General features: G+C 34.4%; 1 protein-coding gene across 3 annotated transcripts in view; it reads left to right on the top strand.

Annotated features, from left to right (window-relative positions):
- LOC131065537 (protein transport protein SEC24 A) overlaps window positions 1–13,708 on the top strand; it is a 56,326-nt gene extending 42,618 nt beyond the window's left edge. For all 3 annotated transcript variants that reach the window (XM_058000059.2, XM_058000058.2, XM_058000057.2), the window contains exons 11-14: window positions 998–1,125; window positions 1,348–1,670; window positions 1,799–1,996; window positions 13,068–13,708. In XM_058000059.2, the coding sequence (XP_057856042.2) occupies window positions 998–1,125; window positions 1,348–1,670; window positions 1,799–1,996; window positions 13,068–13,304 (886 nt within the window). In that variant the 3' untranslated portion in view covers window positions 13,305–13,708. The remainder of the gene's footprint in view (window positions 1–997; window positions 1,126–1,347; window positions 1,671–1,798; window positions 1,997–13,067) is intronic.
- Window positions 13,709–15,091: the final 1,383 nt, after the last annotated feature.

Below are 15,091 nucleotides of genomic sequence, written 5' to 3'. Positions count from 1 at the left end.
CCCTTCTGTTGTTTAGATGTGTCTTGTAATGCACTCATGATGGAGACATTTACAAAATTTCTTGTGCACTCTCTGTAGATTGTGGCTGGTTTGCCATGAAATCATTTGTAAAAAAAAGATTATTTTTAGCACACAGATGTTTAGAAGGTCATTCTCATTTTTGTTCACCTCTGACATAAGTAATCACTTATCCCTAAAATCATTGTGCTAGGTTCAATGTTTAGATTGTTGCTGAAGCTAGCTTTGATTGAAACCGCATTATAGGGGGTTTGCTGGGAGAAGACTTTGGCACTTGTTTTGACAGTATTATACACTAAATAAGAATGATTGAATAATGTGATAGGACCTGGGAGAAGACTTTGGCACTTGTCTTGACAGTATTATACACCAAATAAGAATGATTGAATAATGTGATAGGATAATAGGAGATTGATTGCAGGAATTACAACAATTTATGGAAGTGAATAGATCCCTGTTCCAGAAAATGTGCATAAATACATTGATCATGTTCCAGGAGAGATTTAAGGGTTTAGCAATATACTTTGTGACTTGGGAGCTCCTGGCTTGACTGAGAGCTTTGATTTAAGCCCACACTATTATAGACAGAGGACCTATATGTAGTTTCTACAAATTAGGCATTCTTGTAATCCCTGATTTGAATACTCAATACCCTTGTCAAGGCTCAATACAGAGGGAAGAATGTAGAAGCTGGAGCACCAACAAGCAAATGTACAATTCCAGCACTGTTATCAACCTTTAATCATGTGTATTTTCAGTCTGAATCGTTGTCTACATCTGCATTTTGGGCTGTTTATTAAGCTGTGGATAATAAATGCATCTTGTACATGTGGATTTGGACTTGCCAAGCTAATTTAATTGTCTGTGCCTTCTAGTGATCAACATAAGTTGTATTATCGTTATCTGGTGCTGTGATTTTGGTTGGTTTATTAAGATTGGTTACTTAATAAATAAAAAACTTGTCCTTAACAAATCACAGATATACATCATCCTTGGGTGAAAGACGTATCAGAGTGCATACAATAGCTGTCCCTGTAGTTGCAGAGCTTGGTGAAATGTATCGTAATGCAGATACAGGGGCCATAATGGGTTTATTGAGTAGACTTGGTAAGAAACACCTAATGATTAGGACAAATTTTGTTGTTTACTGATCGGCAATTGTGTTATAAAAGATATGTAGATATCTGGTACAGTGGAATTTTTTCAATTTTGAATATTTTATGGTAATGAATGCAGTACAGTACTCTGCTATTAAATTGATAATTATATTCAGAAATGTTGAAACATGAAAATATATTTCTGATATGATTCTCATCTTCTGCTTTGCAGCATTTGAAAAGACTTTATCTCATAAGTTGGAAGATGCACGACAAGTTGTACAGTTGAGAATTGTAAGAAGTTTACAAGAATATCGTAACCTATATGCTGTCCAACACAGATTGGCTGGACGGCTTATATATCCTGAATCATTGAAATTCTTGCCCTTGTATGGACTTGCTCTGTGTAAATCTTTAGTTCTCCGAGGAGGATACACAGATGTCCAGATTGATGAGCGCTGTGCAGCTGGCTTCAATATGATGATTATACCTGTTAAAAGGTTATTAAAGCTGCTTTATCCATCTTTAGTCCGCCTAGATGAATATTTGCAAAAGGTATAGTTCTCTATGTATTTATTTATGTGCAAACCCTTTTGAATTCCTTTCTTTGAATCTTCATACTCTGTTGAACATTGAGTGATCACCTGAAATGAGAAACCAATGCATACTTTTCATAATGACAGGGTCCCATTAAGGATGGAGCTGACATTAAAGATTTGCTTCAGCCTATGGCATCATCTGCTGATAAATTGGACCCAAGGGGGGCTTTCCTGCATGATGATGGCTTTCGTTTTGTTCTTTGGTTGGGAAAAGTGTTGTCCGTGGACTTTGTGTTGAGTTTGCTTGGAGTTGAAGCAGCAAGTAGCCGTGATTTGTCAAGGGTAATTTTCATGGATTTTATAAAAGGATTTTAATGTTTATATACAATGTTTGGTGGGATGTTGTTTTTCTTTTAGATTGATGTATAGAAATTTCAAATCATTTTTAAAGGTTTCGTTTCTCATTCTGCTTGCAAGACTTGCTAGCAAGACGAGGTACTCGGTTTAAATTTCTTTGCTACTATTGTTTGATCCCTTGGATCTATCCAAACCAGCTTCTTTGTTTATAGGAGGATTAACATATTTGTTGACTTAAATGTTTTATAGGATTGATTGCCTTTATTTTTTTACTGTGATAATATTTATTGATTGCTTTTATTCCACATGTAAGAGTTGTTAGTTTGGGAGATCATTTGCCTGTTTCTTCTATCATGTTTATTGTATGTTTAAAATTTGTTACATATTGAGCTTATTATTACATCTTTTCTATCATTGGTTTCCTTAGCAGCAACAGACAGAACGTTGTGATGAAAATGTTGGATTGGTCCCTTGGATCTATCCAAGTTAGGTTCTTGATTTTTAGGATGTCTGAAATATTTGTTGATTTCAATTTTCTATAGTAATGATTGTGCTTTTTTTTTTTTTTTGGGGTGGGGGGGTTGCATTCTTATATTGTGCATTAATTTTCGTATGTTCATTCCACATGTAAAACTTGTTACATGGTGAGCTCATTTTCATGTCTCTTCTACCATGTTTATTCTAGGTGTAAAATTTATTATGTAATGAGCTTATTTTTACATGTTTTCTATTGACGATTTCCTTAGCAGCAACAGACAAAATGTTATAATGAAAATATTGTTAGCATTGCTTGAAGAAGCAAGAAAATGTTTTTAATGATGATGGATGCCATTCTACCTTTTGACACAGTGTCGTAGAGCCAAAGCTCTAGATTAAGCACCAAAAATGAGTACCAATCAACCCGATTAGAGACAATCACAAAACTAACATTCTGGTGAATTTGATGTGTGCAGCCTGAACAAGAAGCAAAAAGAATCATAAGAAAGGGACGTTGATTGCATGTTTTTAATAGAACTTTTAAAATTAAAAATTATAGAGTAGCAATAGAGATAGGGGTTTTGGGATGAGCAAAACATTGAGAACTATGTTTGTGTTAGTGTTGTCATTTAATGACACCCTTGGTCCATCAGTGAGAATTGATCAGAGATATGTTCCATGGACCAGTGCTGCCCAATTGATCAAGGACAAAGCCAATGGTCATGCAGTGTTAAGTGTTGTCTTGTCAGGACCCAGGTTCCAAGTCTTTTCCTTCATGACTTTGGAATTCCGGAACCCCTAGGTTCCAAGCCTTTTCCTTCTTTGAACTCGGAATCCTAGAATTCCTAGTTTTCAAGCCTTTTCTCTTCGTTGAACCCCAAATCTTGGAATCTCGGAATTCCCAGTTCTAGCCTTTTCCTTCATGACTTTGGAATCCCGGAACCCCTAGGTTCCAAGTCTTTTCCTTTCTTGAACTCGAAATCTCGGAATTCCCAGTTCTCAAGCCTTTTTTCTTCCTTTAACTCGAAATCCTGAAATCTCGGTGTAGACACTAAAAAATGGTCAACGAGTGTGTCTCCTATTTTTTAACATATCATGTGCATAGTTTTTAATTAAACCCCCCTTTTACTAACAATTCTTCTAAGTCCTAAATAAATAAATTAAATAATTTATTTATTTGTCTCTTTCGTCCATTAATTAAATAAATTCATTTCATTTAATTAACTAATTCAGAAATATGAGCAATAAATTAATAAATCATTTTTATTAATTTATCATATTTATCTTCCTCCAAAATAAGGATAATTAATATTTATTTATTAATTCATCTTTATTTCTTGTTTTTCTTAATTTTTTATTTTTCTGTTTTATCCTCTTATATGGAGATATTTAATAATTTTTTAATTATTAAATCTTTTCATAAAATCCTCCTAATTTTCAAATTTGGAAACTAATATCTTTCCTTGATTTTCAAATAATCTCATTAATCTTAATTTTAAATTCCAAAATGAGGTATGCATCTTCAAAAATCTGCTTTTCTTGTGAGGAGATAATTAATAAATCTTATTTATTAATTATCTTATAAGAGGATATTTTATTTATTTATTTTCCTTCTATTTATCTTTTCAAATGAAGATATTTAATAATTTTGAATTATTAAAATCTTTCTGATATTTTCAACTTGCTAATTTGGTATTTATGAGAAGATAATTAAAGATTTTATTATTTATTCTCATAATGTCTTTTCATTTGCTTTCTTCTATCTTCATCCTTCCGCGAATGGCAGCTTTGTTGTACACTCAATTTCATCCATTGATTATTTTCAGTCTCAAATCAATCTTGGCCATCCAATCAATCCGATTTTTTTTATAAATTGAGCTCTCATTGCTCATTTTCAACAACCACATCTCAAGTATCCTCACGTTGGCAATTTTGCTATTATCTTGCAACTGTCACACTTGCATTTTGTAGGTGATATCCACAACACATTTGGAGGAAAAAAAGAAACAATGGAGGTCAAGGAAGGAGATTTTTACATGTGGTTTGCGCTTTTGTTTTGAAATCTTGTCTTATCTTCTTTCATTGAATGGATTAGGATTAATTTCTTAGCTTGTTATGTTTTGTGGTTGCATAACTTAGGCTTTGATATGTTATTCCAAATTCCTAGTCACTCCCGGAATTCCTAGTTCTAGCCTTTTCCCTTCCTTGAACCTAGAATTTTGGAATCTTGGAATTCCCAGTTCTCAAGCTTTTCTCCTCCATGAACTTGGAATCACTGAATTCCCAGTTCTCAAGCCTTTCTTTTTCTTGAACCCGAAATTCCAAGTTCTCAAGCCTTTTTCCTTCTTTGAAATCGGAATCCCGTAATCCCAAAATTTCAAGTTCTCAAGCTTTTTTCCTTCTAGAATCCTGGAATTCTGGGGTTCCCGTTTCCTTTCCCCTTGCAGCTGTGCTGGACATCCGACTTTCGATGTCTTACGACACTTCTAGATGGCGTGATCAACACTCAAGGCTCCTAATGATCCACGAATCCCTGTGACTTGTCTGCTTTCATTCATGGAGCTACAGGGGCACATTTAATGTTTTTGCATGGTTGCCATCAAGTGGAGTCCAGGACCATGCTTATTGATGGTTACTTGATGGCCTTAATGTTAGGTCTGCCTACCTTGACTTTGGAATGTCAGACAATCCACCTTCAAGAAGTACTTTTCTTCTTGGGATTGCCTTGTCAAGGTATGGCTAGATTGCTCGCCATGATCAAGGCTTCCTCTCCTTGACCATTGGTCTCTCCTTTGCGACCAGTTTGCTATATATAGGTTGTTAGGTGTAATGTCTGCCAAAATACCCTAGAGAAATACACTAACTAACATGGGAAACAAAGATAACTTTTTTTTTTTAAAACATCACATAAACTAATGCAACATAAACATGATCATCAACATTATACGCAAGTGGACATAAACATAGTTACATCAAGAACATCTATCCTCCCTAGGGTATCTCAACGCCATTACTTAAGCTAATCACTTAGCAATTCCTAAACATGATAACATATTTATTTCCATAATCCAAATGCAGACTAACTTACTATCATTAATTCCTTTCACACCATCACATATGGTTCATTACTTTAACCTAGAATGATTACATCCATCCATGAATACTCACACCATCCCATGAGGTTCATTTTAAAACACCAATACAAGATGTTCCTAAACCCAACCATTCATTTCTTTTAACATCAAATAACCATTTCAATACCAATTACCACATTATTAAACCATAGCAATATGAACTAATTACATCATCACAAGCATAGCACTAAGTACACATCCATAGATTCAATATCCTTTATTCTCATTATTAATCATTCTCAAGATACACATGTTACATCATTGTTTCCCCTAATAACATCTACTAGATACATGAATACAATGTCTTTTACAACAATGAGCATAGTTTTAAAATACAATTACATATGCATGTCAAATGAATCATGTACAATAATCTGCTACGAATATCCATCCACGAGCTGAAGAGATAAGAGATCCACATCCACGCAAGGCATCCAAGAAAAGCATCCCAATGGAAGAAAGGCACCAACCATCCGACCATGTGGAACCAAAGGAACCACCCCCCGTGCTAGGAGATGGCATAAGATCCCACACACACTCTAGATTTAAGCTGACACCTAACAACCAAAGAGGAAACAACTCTAACACAAACCAAGGAAAACATACCAAACAACCAAGAAACCTCCAGAGGCAACTCAACAACGAGACATAAGGAACTAGGACCAACATGTAGGTAAAGAGTGTTATCACATGCTACCACATAGGATACACATGCGGAACCGTCTCAACCTTTGAGGAAATCAAGGTAGTACGTTTACTCGGTTACCAGATCTACCATCTCTCTCCGGTCTCCATTCCATGAGATGGGTATTATAAAACACATTTATTATCTTGCTTAGATGAGTTACTCTACCCAGCCCACCTAAGATTAATTGTTATCACTTATTAGATTACAAGAAAACCTCCAATGAGCTATCCAAATGGTCAAGACCCCGACTCTATTACTCAAGAATCCTAGTAGTCTATTCCCCGTGACGTCAGCAGACTCATGGAAGCCCACTCCCCCTAACCATGCACCTAGGCCTCAACAACACATGAATTCAAACAAGAAGGCTCACAAAACACAATTCGGTTATCCAAGATAAAGTCTCATAAATGCATAATGAGCCAACAACATAATCCATATAGTCTACATAAATCATACAAACTCACAAAGCAAAGAACCATCAACATAGCAGGGTATTATACATCTTGCAACGATACAAATGAACAAATAATATAGCAAATCTCTACTTCGGACATCCAAGAGCACTCAAGAACACAACACAGCGTCTGGGCAGACCTCCTAAACAAGCTGAGAATCCAAAAAGATCAAACTAAAACTTTAAAACTTGGAAAATTGAACCAGAAAACAAATAAATCCAAACAGCACAGAATAGTGCATATGTTTAGCAGAGTAGTGCATTTGTGTGACCCTGCAACGCATTTGATTGATTCTGAAGTGCATTTACTCATTCTTGTAGCGCATTTATTCAGTTCTGCAGTGCATAAGTAAAATAGAATGGCACATATGTTACATTTTGTAGCACATTTACCAAATCTTACAGCGCATATACTGACAGTTTTAGTGCATACACCATAGACTCAAAAGTCATGGGAAAAGGACTCAAATGCGATCTCAAATCTAAAATCACTAAAACATAATTAAGTTCCAAAACCAAGCAAAGCAATGATGCCCAAAAAATACCAATGTAAGGGTGTAATCAAATCAAAATAACATAGATCAAATAGGAAAAATTCTCCATTTAAAACTTCACAACAATAACCCAAACTTCACAAAAATGGAGTCATTGAAAGCCTCTCGCAACCCATAGCGAACTCAAGATAAGACAATACTCCATCAAAACCACAACCAAACACATTCCAATCAAATATATACACATAGATGCAAAAGGGAAAAGAAAACTTTGAGAAGTTCTTCTTACGACAATGCCAAACCGAAGAACTCACAGAGAATTCCCAAACACCTATGAATCAATGCTGAAATCATACCATGCTATTGAGAATGCAAATCCAACCAATATCTCAGAGAGAAGAACAAGATTCCATTACAGACAAAAATACAAAGCCGTATATTCACGACAACAACCATATCCTCAATTTATTTTTCCCATTTTCTAAAGTTGAAGTATAGGATAAAATTTTATGCAAGGAAATATTTAATGAGCCAACTATACAAAACTATATTAATGAATTATTTTCCCCAAATTCCCGAGAATACACGGAGAAGACATTCTTTTCCAAATTGAGAATGCTGAAGTAAGAACCTCCAACTTGGTGATAAGCAGAAATGAAGAATTTGATGAAGAAAAAATCCACAAGCCAGGCAATCCAAATTCCTTCAAAGATCCAAAATCCAATTCCAGCAAAAATGCATTTGAAAAGCCAACCCCCGTGATCTCATAGGAAGGAAAATAAATAGAAATCTAAAAATAAAACTATAGAACACGTCGGCCTTAAAATTAATTAAAATATATTTCTTACCAACCCTTCCCAAACGCTAAGGTAAGAATAATAAAATATTATTTTATCAACTCACCCCAAACTCACAGCCAATAGTATAATAGGGTAGGTAGAAAGAATATATTAATTAACCCAAAAAGATAAAAGGGTAAATAATATAGGCAACCAAGGGTAGATTAAACCATGGGCACAATTTATACAAAGCCCAATAAATAAAGAAATAAACCAAAGCTATAATAAATTAAAGCCTCAATAATAAATCAAAGGCTATTTATATAATTAAATATTCTAATTAATAACAAAGCCTTTTCTTACTAAATGATAATATTATTTCCAAATCAATAATTAAATAACATGATATAAAATCATTTATCCAATATTACTCTTTTTCCATTAATTATTTATCTTATTATTACCAACTATGTATACTTATTTTATTATAAACTATATAAGTCTATTAATTTAATTTAACATTATTAAACTATATAACTCAATTAATTAATTAATTAATAATAATTAAATCAAACAATAAACACAATACGCCATGCAAGATAACAAAGGGCAACTCAAGAGATCACTTGACACTAAACAACTACCCACACAAAGACTGACAAGGGTAATCAATCTTAAACCTAGAGTGTAGAGTGGGATTCTATGTCAACTCTGATCAACTTGCCATTGGGATAAGACACGCTTAGACCTGTGAAGCCAGGTGGAGTCGATGTTTGGTACCTGCAAATTGTGCATCCACAAAGCCACGATACAACATATACAATATATAATACAAACAAGTGATAGAGAATCGCAATGGCACATCCCACTCGCAATGAGTGATGTGACATTGTCCCTATCACAAAGACAGTAGAAGACATTCACAAACAATCAAGCAATATAATAATCGATCTTACATCATGAATTAGGGTTAGTACATCATAAAATATCATCAACTCATCGTAAGAGAGTATAAACAACACATAGAATGGGTACATATAAGTCATCAAATGAGCACTTACCATCATAATAACCCATATAACAATCCATAAGGTCATCATCCACATGGAATAGTAATGTCAAATGCAGTATAATATGTCCAATATCCATGATAAAGCATCTAAACCACATATAAATCCACAATAGTCTAATCCAAGCATCACAAGAATGTCTATGCTTTGACAAAATAGTCTATCGAAGCACAAAAGGAAAAGATAAATCAGGGAGGGGCACTACATTAGGCCTCATTGTAAAGGGTTCTCTCCCTGCTGGCTTGAGCTATTCTTTGCTCTTTCACTTCTCTTGAAGATTTGTATATTCTTGCATTTCTGCAACTGTAAGTTTGGCCATTGACCTTAGAATGAATTGAAATTATCATTTTTGCCTTCCTTCAACTTATGCATGTTGTGTATATTTTCTTACCTTCATTGTAAGTGCATGTTTTGTGGCTTTTTCTTACATATATGTTGTGTTAACTTGTTTCTGAGTGTGACTTGTGGGAAACTTTCTCCCCTTTTGACATTCAGTAAATTCTAATCCCCATACATGTGTTCGGAGTCATTTATGCAACTAAAATTTGTGCATCTTCTAGGTATTTCGATTGATTATTTGTGTCATTTCTGGGTAGGGAGAGAAACATCTCTTATCTTGGTGCATCACCTCCTTTCATTTTAGCATTTCCTTCTTCCCTTTTCCTTTGCAAGCTGTTAGGATAGGTTAAGTAGAATTTGGAGTGTTGAGTTGGTTCAACACTTGCATTTGGATTGAGAAGGAAACCGGCCTTCTCCTGAGATTCAACCCCCTTGCGCAAGGTCCCACACTTTGGGGTTGTTTCCATGTTTCACAAGGTTGCTGAGTTGATAGCTCAGCAAGGGTGCAAACTTTTGTGACAATAGTTAGCTTGAAGAATTACTAGTTTAGTAACATGCATTTTGTTTTTAGAAAAGCCTAGTGAAGAACTGTGCGTCTGGTTTGAGTGTTTATGCCAGAAGATCAGTTGCATTACCATTTGTTCTTATGTTTACACTTTATGCTGTTCTGGCGACTCTAGGGGAGGCTGACATTCTATTAGAGGCTGCGGTTAGACACTAGCATAAATTAACAATCCATAACCATTAAAATATAGAGGAACACATTAATGTGACGGACACGGACAGAGATTCAAAGATTTATATTGGTGTAAGAAATGAAACTGTAATTGAAGAAGTTACCATGTTTAGTTTATTATAATTTTATTTTTTGTCTGATAAAATGCATTCCAATCACATTATAATCAAAAAGATATTTCATACTTAAACAAAGAATATCCAGAATCAATGAACAATGAATGAGATATTGTTTTAAGCAGTTTAAAAAATGGTTTGGTTTAATGAATGCTTCAAGTTTGCAAGTACCCCCCGCAGGTGGATTTAGGGTTTAACAATTCAGTATGGAATCTGTTTCAGTTGTTAAAGTTTTCAACAGATGCAGTTCAACATTTTATTTTGTATCACATACTCAGTGTCAATTAAAAAGCCAAGATTAGTCTTTTAAGTCTTTTTGATGAAGGTTTTTGTGCCTTTTTTGCAAGTTATAAGGCGTGTTTAATATTTACTATATTGCTTCTCCTCAGTTCATATCAATTGATCTCAAAGCCGTGTTCAATTAATAAACATTTGCAAATGGTTTATTAAATTACTGGAAACTAGATGATTGCATTCCCACCTTTCTCATTCCATTTTGCATTGTTGAGGATTTTTGCAATTGACTACTGTTTTAAACTTTGAAGCCATATCTTAGTATTTCATCTTCAACACTAATGTTTTGTACATGCTGGTCTACATTCAATAAATATTGTGGATTTAGGCCAAATCGAGTCATATTTCTGTGTGTTGTCACAGCTTGATATTTGAACCTCTTCCCAACTGATGTTCAAAAGTACATTCAAGTTATATTTAGAACGGTTAAGAGCAATGACCTGTCCGGTTTGATTACATTGGAAGCTAATGATTATGTGAGGATGAACTGGAAAGAAAAAATGATTATGCTATTCTCTACAAGGGCAATACACATTTCATTGGTAGCCAATTCCAGCAGATTTAACAATGTGGAAGGCATTCTATGCATGTTGAGGATGGCATATTTTCCCTACTTGTATTATTGGGATGACCAAACACAACTTTTTCAGGGTGCTGAATCATCAGTCATGTAGTTTGCGATGATACTTAATTTTAACATACACCATCAAAAATCATTCATTGAATATGAATGCCATGGAAAGGATTGTTGGAGCTTGTTTCTCTTATTATAACTAGGAACTTCATCCCAGTTTTGTGTCATCCGTATTTGTTTTTAATAGGCATTGGAAATCATCCCGTCTATCATATTACTTTGCACGTCAATTTTTCATAATGGTGTGCAGGTTGCTCCATACTGATACTTCCTGCCCATGCTGTGAAGGTTTTCCCATTGCATTTTGATTTGTCTTATAATTAATGATTTCATTTCTTCTATCCAATACTGTTTTTTATAGTTTTGTTCCATTAACAATGTTATCAATGAACGAGGTTGTTTGATCTGCTCTAGGAGTATGGCTTGGTCATTGTGTCTGGCCTGTTCTAAGAATTTGCACTCCCTCTTCATTATTATCGTATTTTCAATCCTATTTTAAGCTTTTTTATATTGATCTCACTCTTGTCCCATTATTTACATGTCTCATTGAGCAATTGATATTAATTTGGACAGTATATCTCATATTTCTTGCTTGAAGCTTAAGAAACCCACTTTTAAGCAAAGTGGGTGTTTGTAAATATGCTGGAGAAAGTTTATTCTCAAGTTTCTGCATATACTATAAGAATGGTGTCCTGCATTCATAGAGTCCCCATGGCTGCTCATTGGACCAGCATTGAAATTGGACTTGGGTGTTTGTTATCTATGCCAAAGCTTGAAGTCCCAAAAATCATGTCACCGAAAAAGAAACAAAGATCCCGACATATGATGCCCTTCTCATGGCCAAGTTGAAGATTATAGAAGGTGCCTCTACATTAATGTAGGAAGAAGTAGGGGCACCAGCCCCAAAATGCAAAACCTCATCATGTAATCTTATTCATATACCATCTTTTGATCCTCGAGTTCCATAAAAGTCATCTCTTATCCTGAATTGAAAAGGTAGTTTTATCACTCTTTTCAATCAGTTGACAGCTTGCTCTAACTTTATTTTTTTGAATGTTTTTGAAATGTAGATATAATGATAGATATATGTCATTTTGCCAATCAATACAGTTATTCAGGGCCACAATTTTTTATTTATTTCAACCATCACAAAGAGTTTACTGTTTTATATGGTACAAAGCATATTATTTATTTGCCAGTAAGTATAGAATTTCATTTACTAGATTTTGACAGATTGTATTCAATTGTTTTATTTATTTGATGCTAGCAATCCTGCTATTATTACATGGTGTAAATTGCCTTAACAAGCAGAATATAAATATTTTGCCATTGTTAGATCAAGATGCATTTTCACAAATGTCCACAACGTATGGAATAATGTATTAATGAGTATCAGATCATTAGTGCTATTTGCATCATGCTTTAACGGAGTTAATTAAAGGAAGACAAAAAGTCTCAGAAAGCAAAAAGCTAAGCTATTATTTACATGGCCTTTGGTTTTCAAGGGAAATACTTAGTTTTCCAATTAGGTGATTCACAATGATATTTTTCTGGGAGATAAAATATTATGATTTCTATAATAGTTGTGGTAATTGGGGTTATTTACTTGGTTTTCCTGCTATTTTTATGTTCAGAAATTTTTTTTAGCCTTAATTTATTGATGACATAATTTTTTTTTATGTACGAGACTTAAAATAATTTTCTTATTTTGAAATTTGGATTTGGAAGGAATTTGTCATCATTCTAAAATGTGAGGCTTTTGCCTTTTTAAAAGTATGTAATGGTAATATTAATAATTATGCAATATCTGACATTTGGATTTGGATGCAATATTTCAACAGGTTCCGGTAATTGAGCAGAATAATGAACTCTCAAGAAAATTCTTTGCCACCTTGGAAATATTAAGAGAGAAAGACCCTGCATTTTATCAGCATTGTTATGTATTGAGACAAGGTGAGCAACCGAGAGAAAGTTTACTTCTATTATTCAACCTAGTAGAAGATCAGATTGCAGGAACGAGTGGATACGTAGAATGGCTTCTTCAGATACATCGCCAGGTGCAGCAAAAGGGAAAATGATATAAAAATCATCATTGAGGTGGCCGGTTCTCTTATGCTTTCAAATTTTCTGTACAAGTTTTTCTCTAAGGAGCTTGCAAATCTGGGTAACTCAGCCATCTGGGCAATTGAGCTGATTGTTTTAGTTTATTATTAGTTATGATTTGGAGGCAATCATCAAGAAGCAATTTTTCGAACATTCTAATTTTCCGTTTAGAGTCTAGTCGTTCTTTTTGTTACTCTCTTACAATTTCACTGTCTATTCTTGGTTATAACTCAAGTCTCTGTTTAATTACTAGGAATTCATATTAACGAATCCTGTGCAAGTGAGCAGAAAGTGTACCTGGAAAAAGGACTACCACACTTCTTGGAAAATTTTGATTGTTTATGCTTTATGATTATTTATTTGTACATGTTTTGTTCGATTTGCTTGTTGAAGCCTTCCAACGATACTCTTAGAGTTATAAGTGGCATTGTTTAAATTAGTCAACTATTAAAGCAAGCTGTCAGGTAGGCTGTCTTGCATACATTAACATTTTGTGTGGTGCCTAGTTAATTAGTTAGTATTTTTAAGATTGATAGCTTGTTCCACTGTTCACAATAATATTTATTTCTCTTATGCAAATCAATCTTTTGAACTGTTGTAATTGTGATTTATGTAAGAATAGGACACATTTACTGTGTTAATTTTATCTTCACTAATAAATATTTAATAGGCTGAAAAGTTCTATGGTTTGGAATCTAGCTTGAATCACAACATGAACCGATGCTTCTTATCTTTAAATCTATATAACTGAGTATCCTTTTGCATTGGCATACACTGTACATACAATGCGCATGATCATGAACTGACTACACTGGGACTATCCATCTCAAATTGGTTGCCACAAGTGGTGCATGTGCTATTTGTTTTTCAATCGTAATCCTGTGGTAACTATTTTGTGAACCATAATTATTGTTCCACCATCCGTTAGACCATATTTCATTTTATCTCAATGTATTATTAAAATTTGATACTTAATTTATATCTTGTACCTCATGACCAAAACGAGTCCAATCTCAGTTAATGTAATTATCAGTATTAGTTTCAGATGCTGAACTACATAACTCATACCATTGCAGCACCAACTAATCCCAGCTATCCATTATCCTCATCAATTTGTGAAGGTTCCTTGGGTTAAACATCCCATCGTGCTACAAAAGTCTCTCTAGACTTGATCATCTTGTGATCCAAGAGATGCAAGGCACCATGTAAAGATACTAGCTTCTTTTCTTTATGACACATTAGCCTATTCCTCCTTGATATGGTAGATGAAACTATAAGTGGGCGATTTCAGCAGCAAAGAAACTTGTTACTTGTGATAGGTTGTGGGGGTGTTAAGCATGCACGGGCATAGTAGGCCTTTCATGTCTGGGAAAACGAATGCCTATCCTCTCTACTGACCATTAAAAATCACTTAGATCAGCAAACTTTAACTGCAGTTCTCACAATCTCTGCCACTCATGAATATACATTTTGTAAGGTCCATATAAACCCCTACTTCTCCTCTTTTTCATTGATAGTATTAACTTTCACCTCTTGGCATTTAGTGCGTATTCTAGCATATGTATAGGAGAGTTCATCTTCTCTGATCAATTATGAAGAACGAGAAGATGGTCATTAAAGAATGCTAAAGTTGGTAACTGCTCCTCTACTTTCCTCATCGTGTTCACTTAACAAGCACCCACTGCAGGGGAAGAAATGAAATAATATATTTGACTTGTTTACAGAAATCACTACTAGCCATCAAACTCTTACCCTCCTCTCG

This window comes from Cryptomeria japonica, chromosome 4 (genome assembly GCF_030272615.1).
Source record: "Cryptomeria japonica chromosome 4, Sugi_1.0, whole genome shotgun sequence".
NCBI classification, from domain to species: domain Eukaryota; kingdom Viridiplantae; phylum Streptophyta; class Pinopsida; order Cupressales; family Cupressaceae; genus Cryptomeria; species Cryptomeria japonica.
Note: the sequence above shows the minus strand (reverse complement) of the source record. Positions and strands in the feature narration are given on the sequence as shown.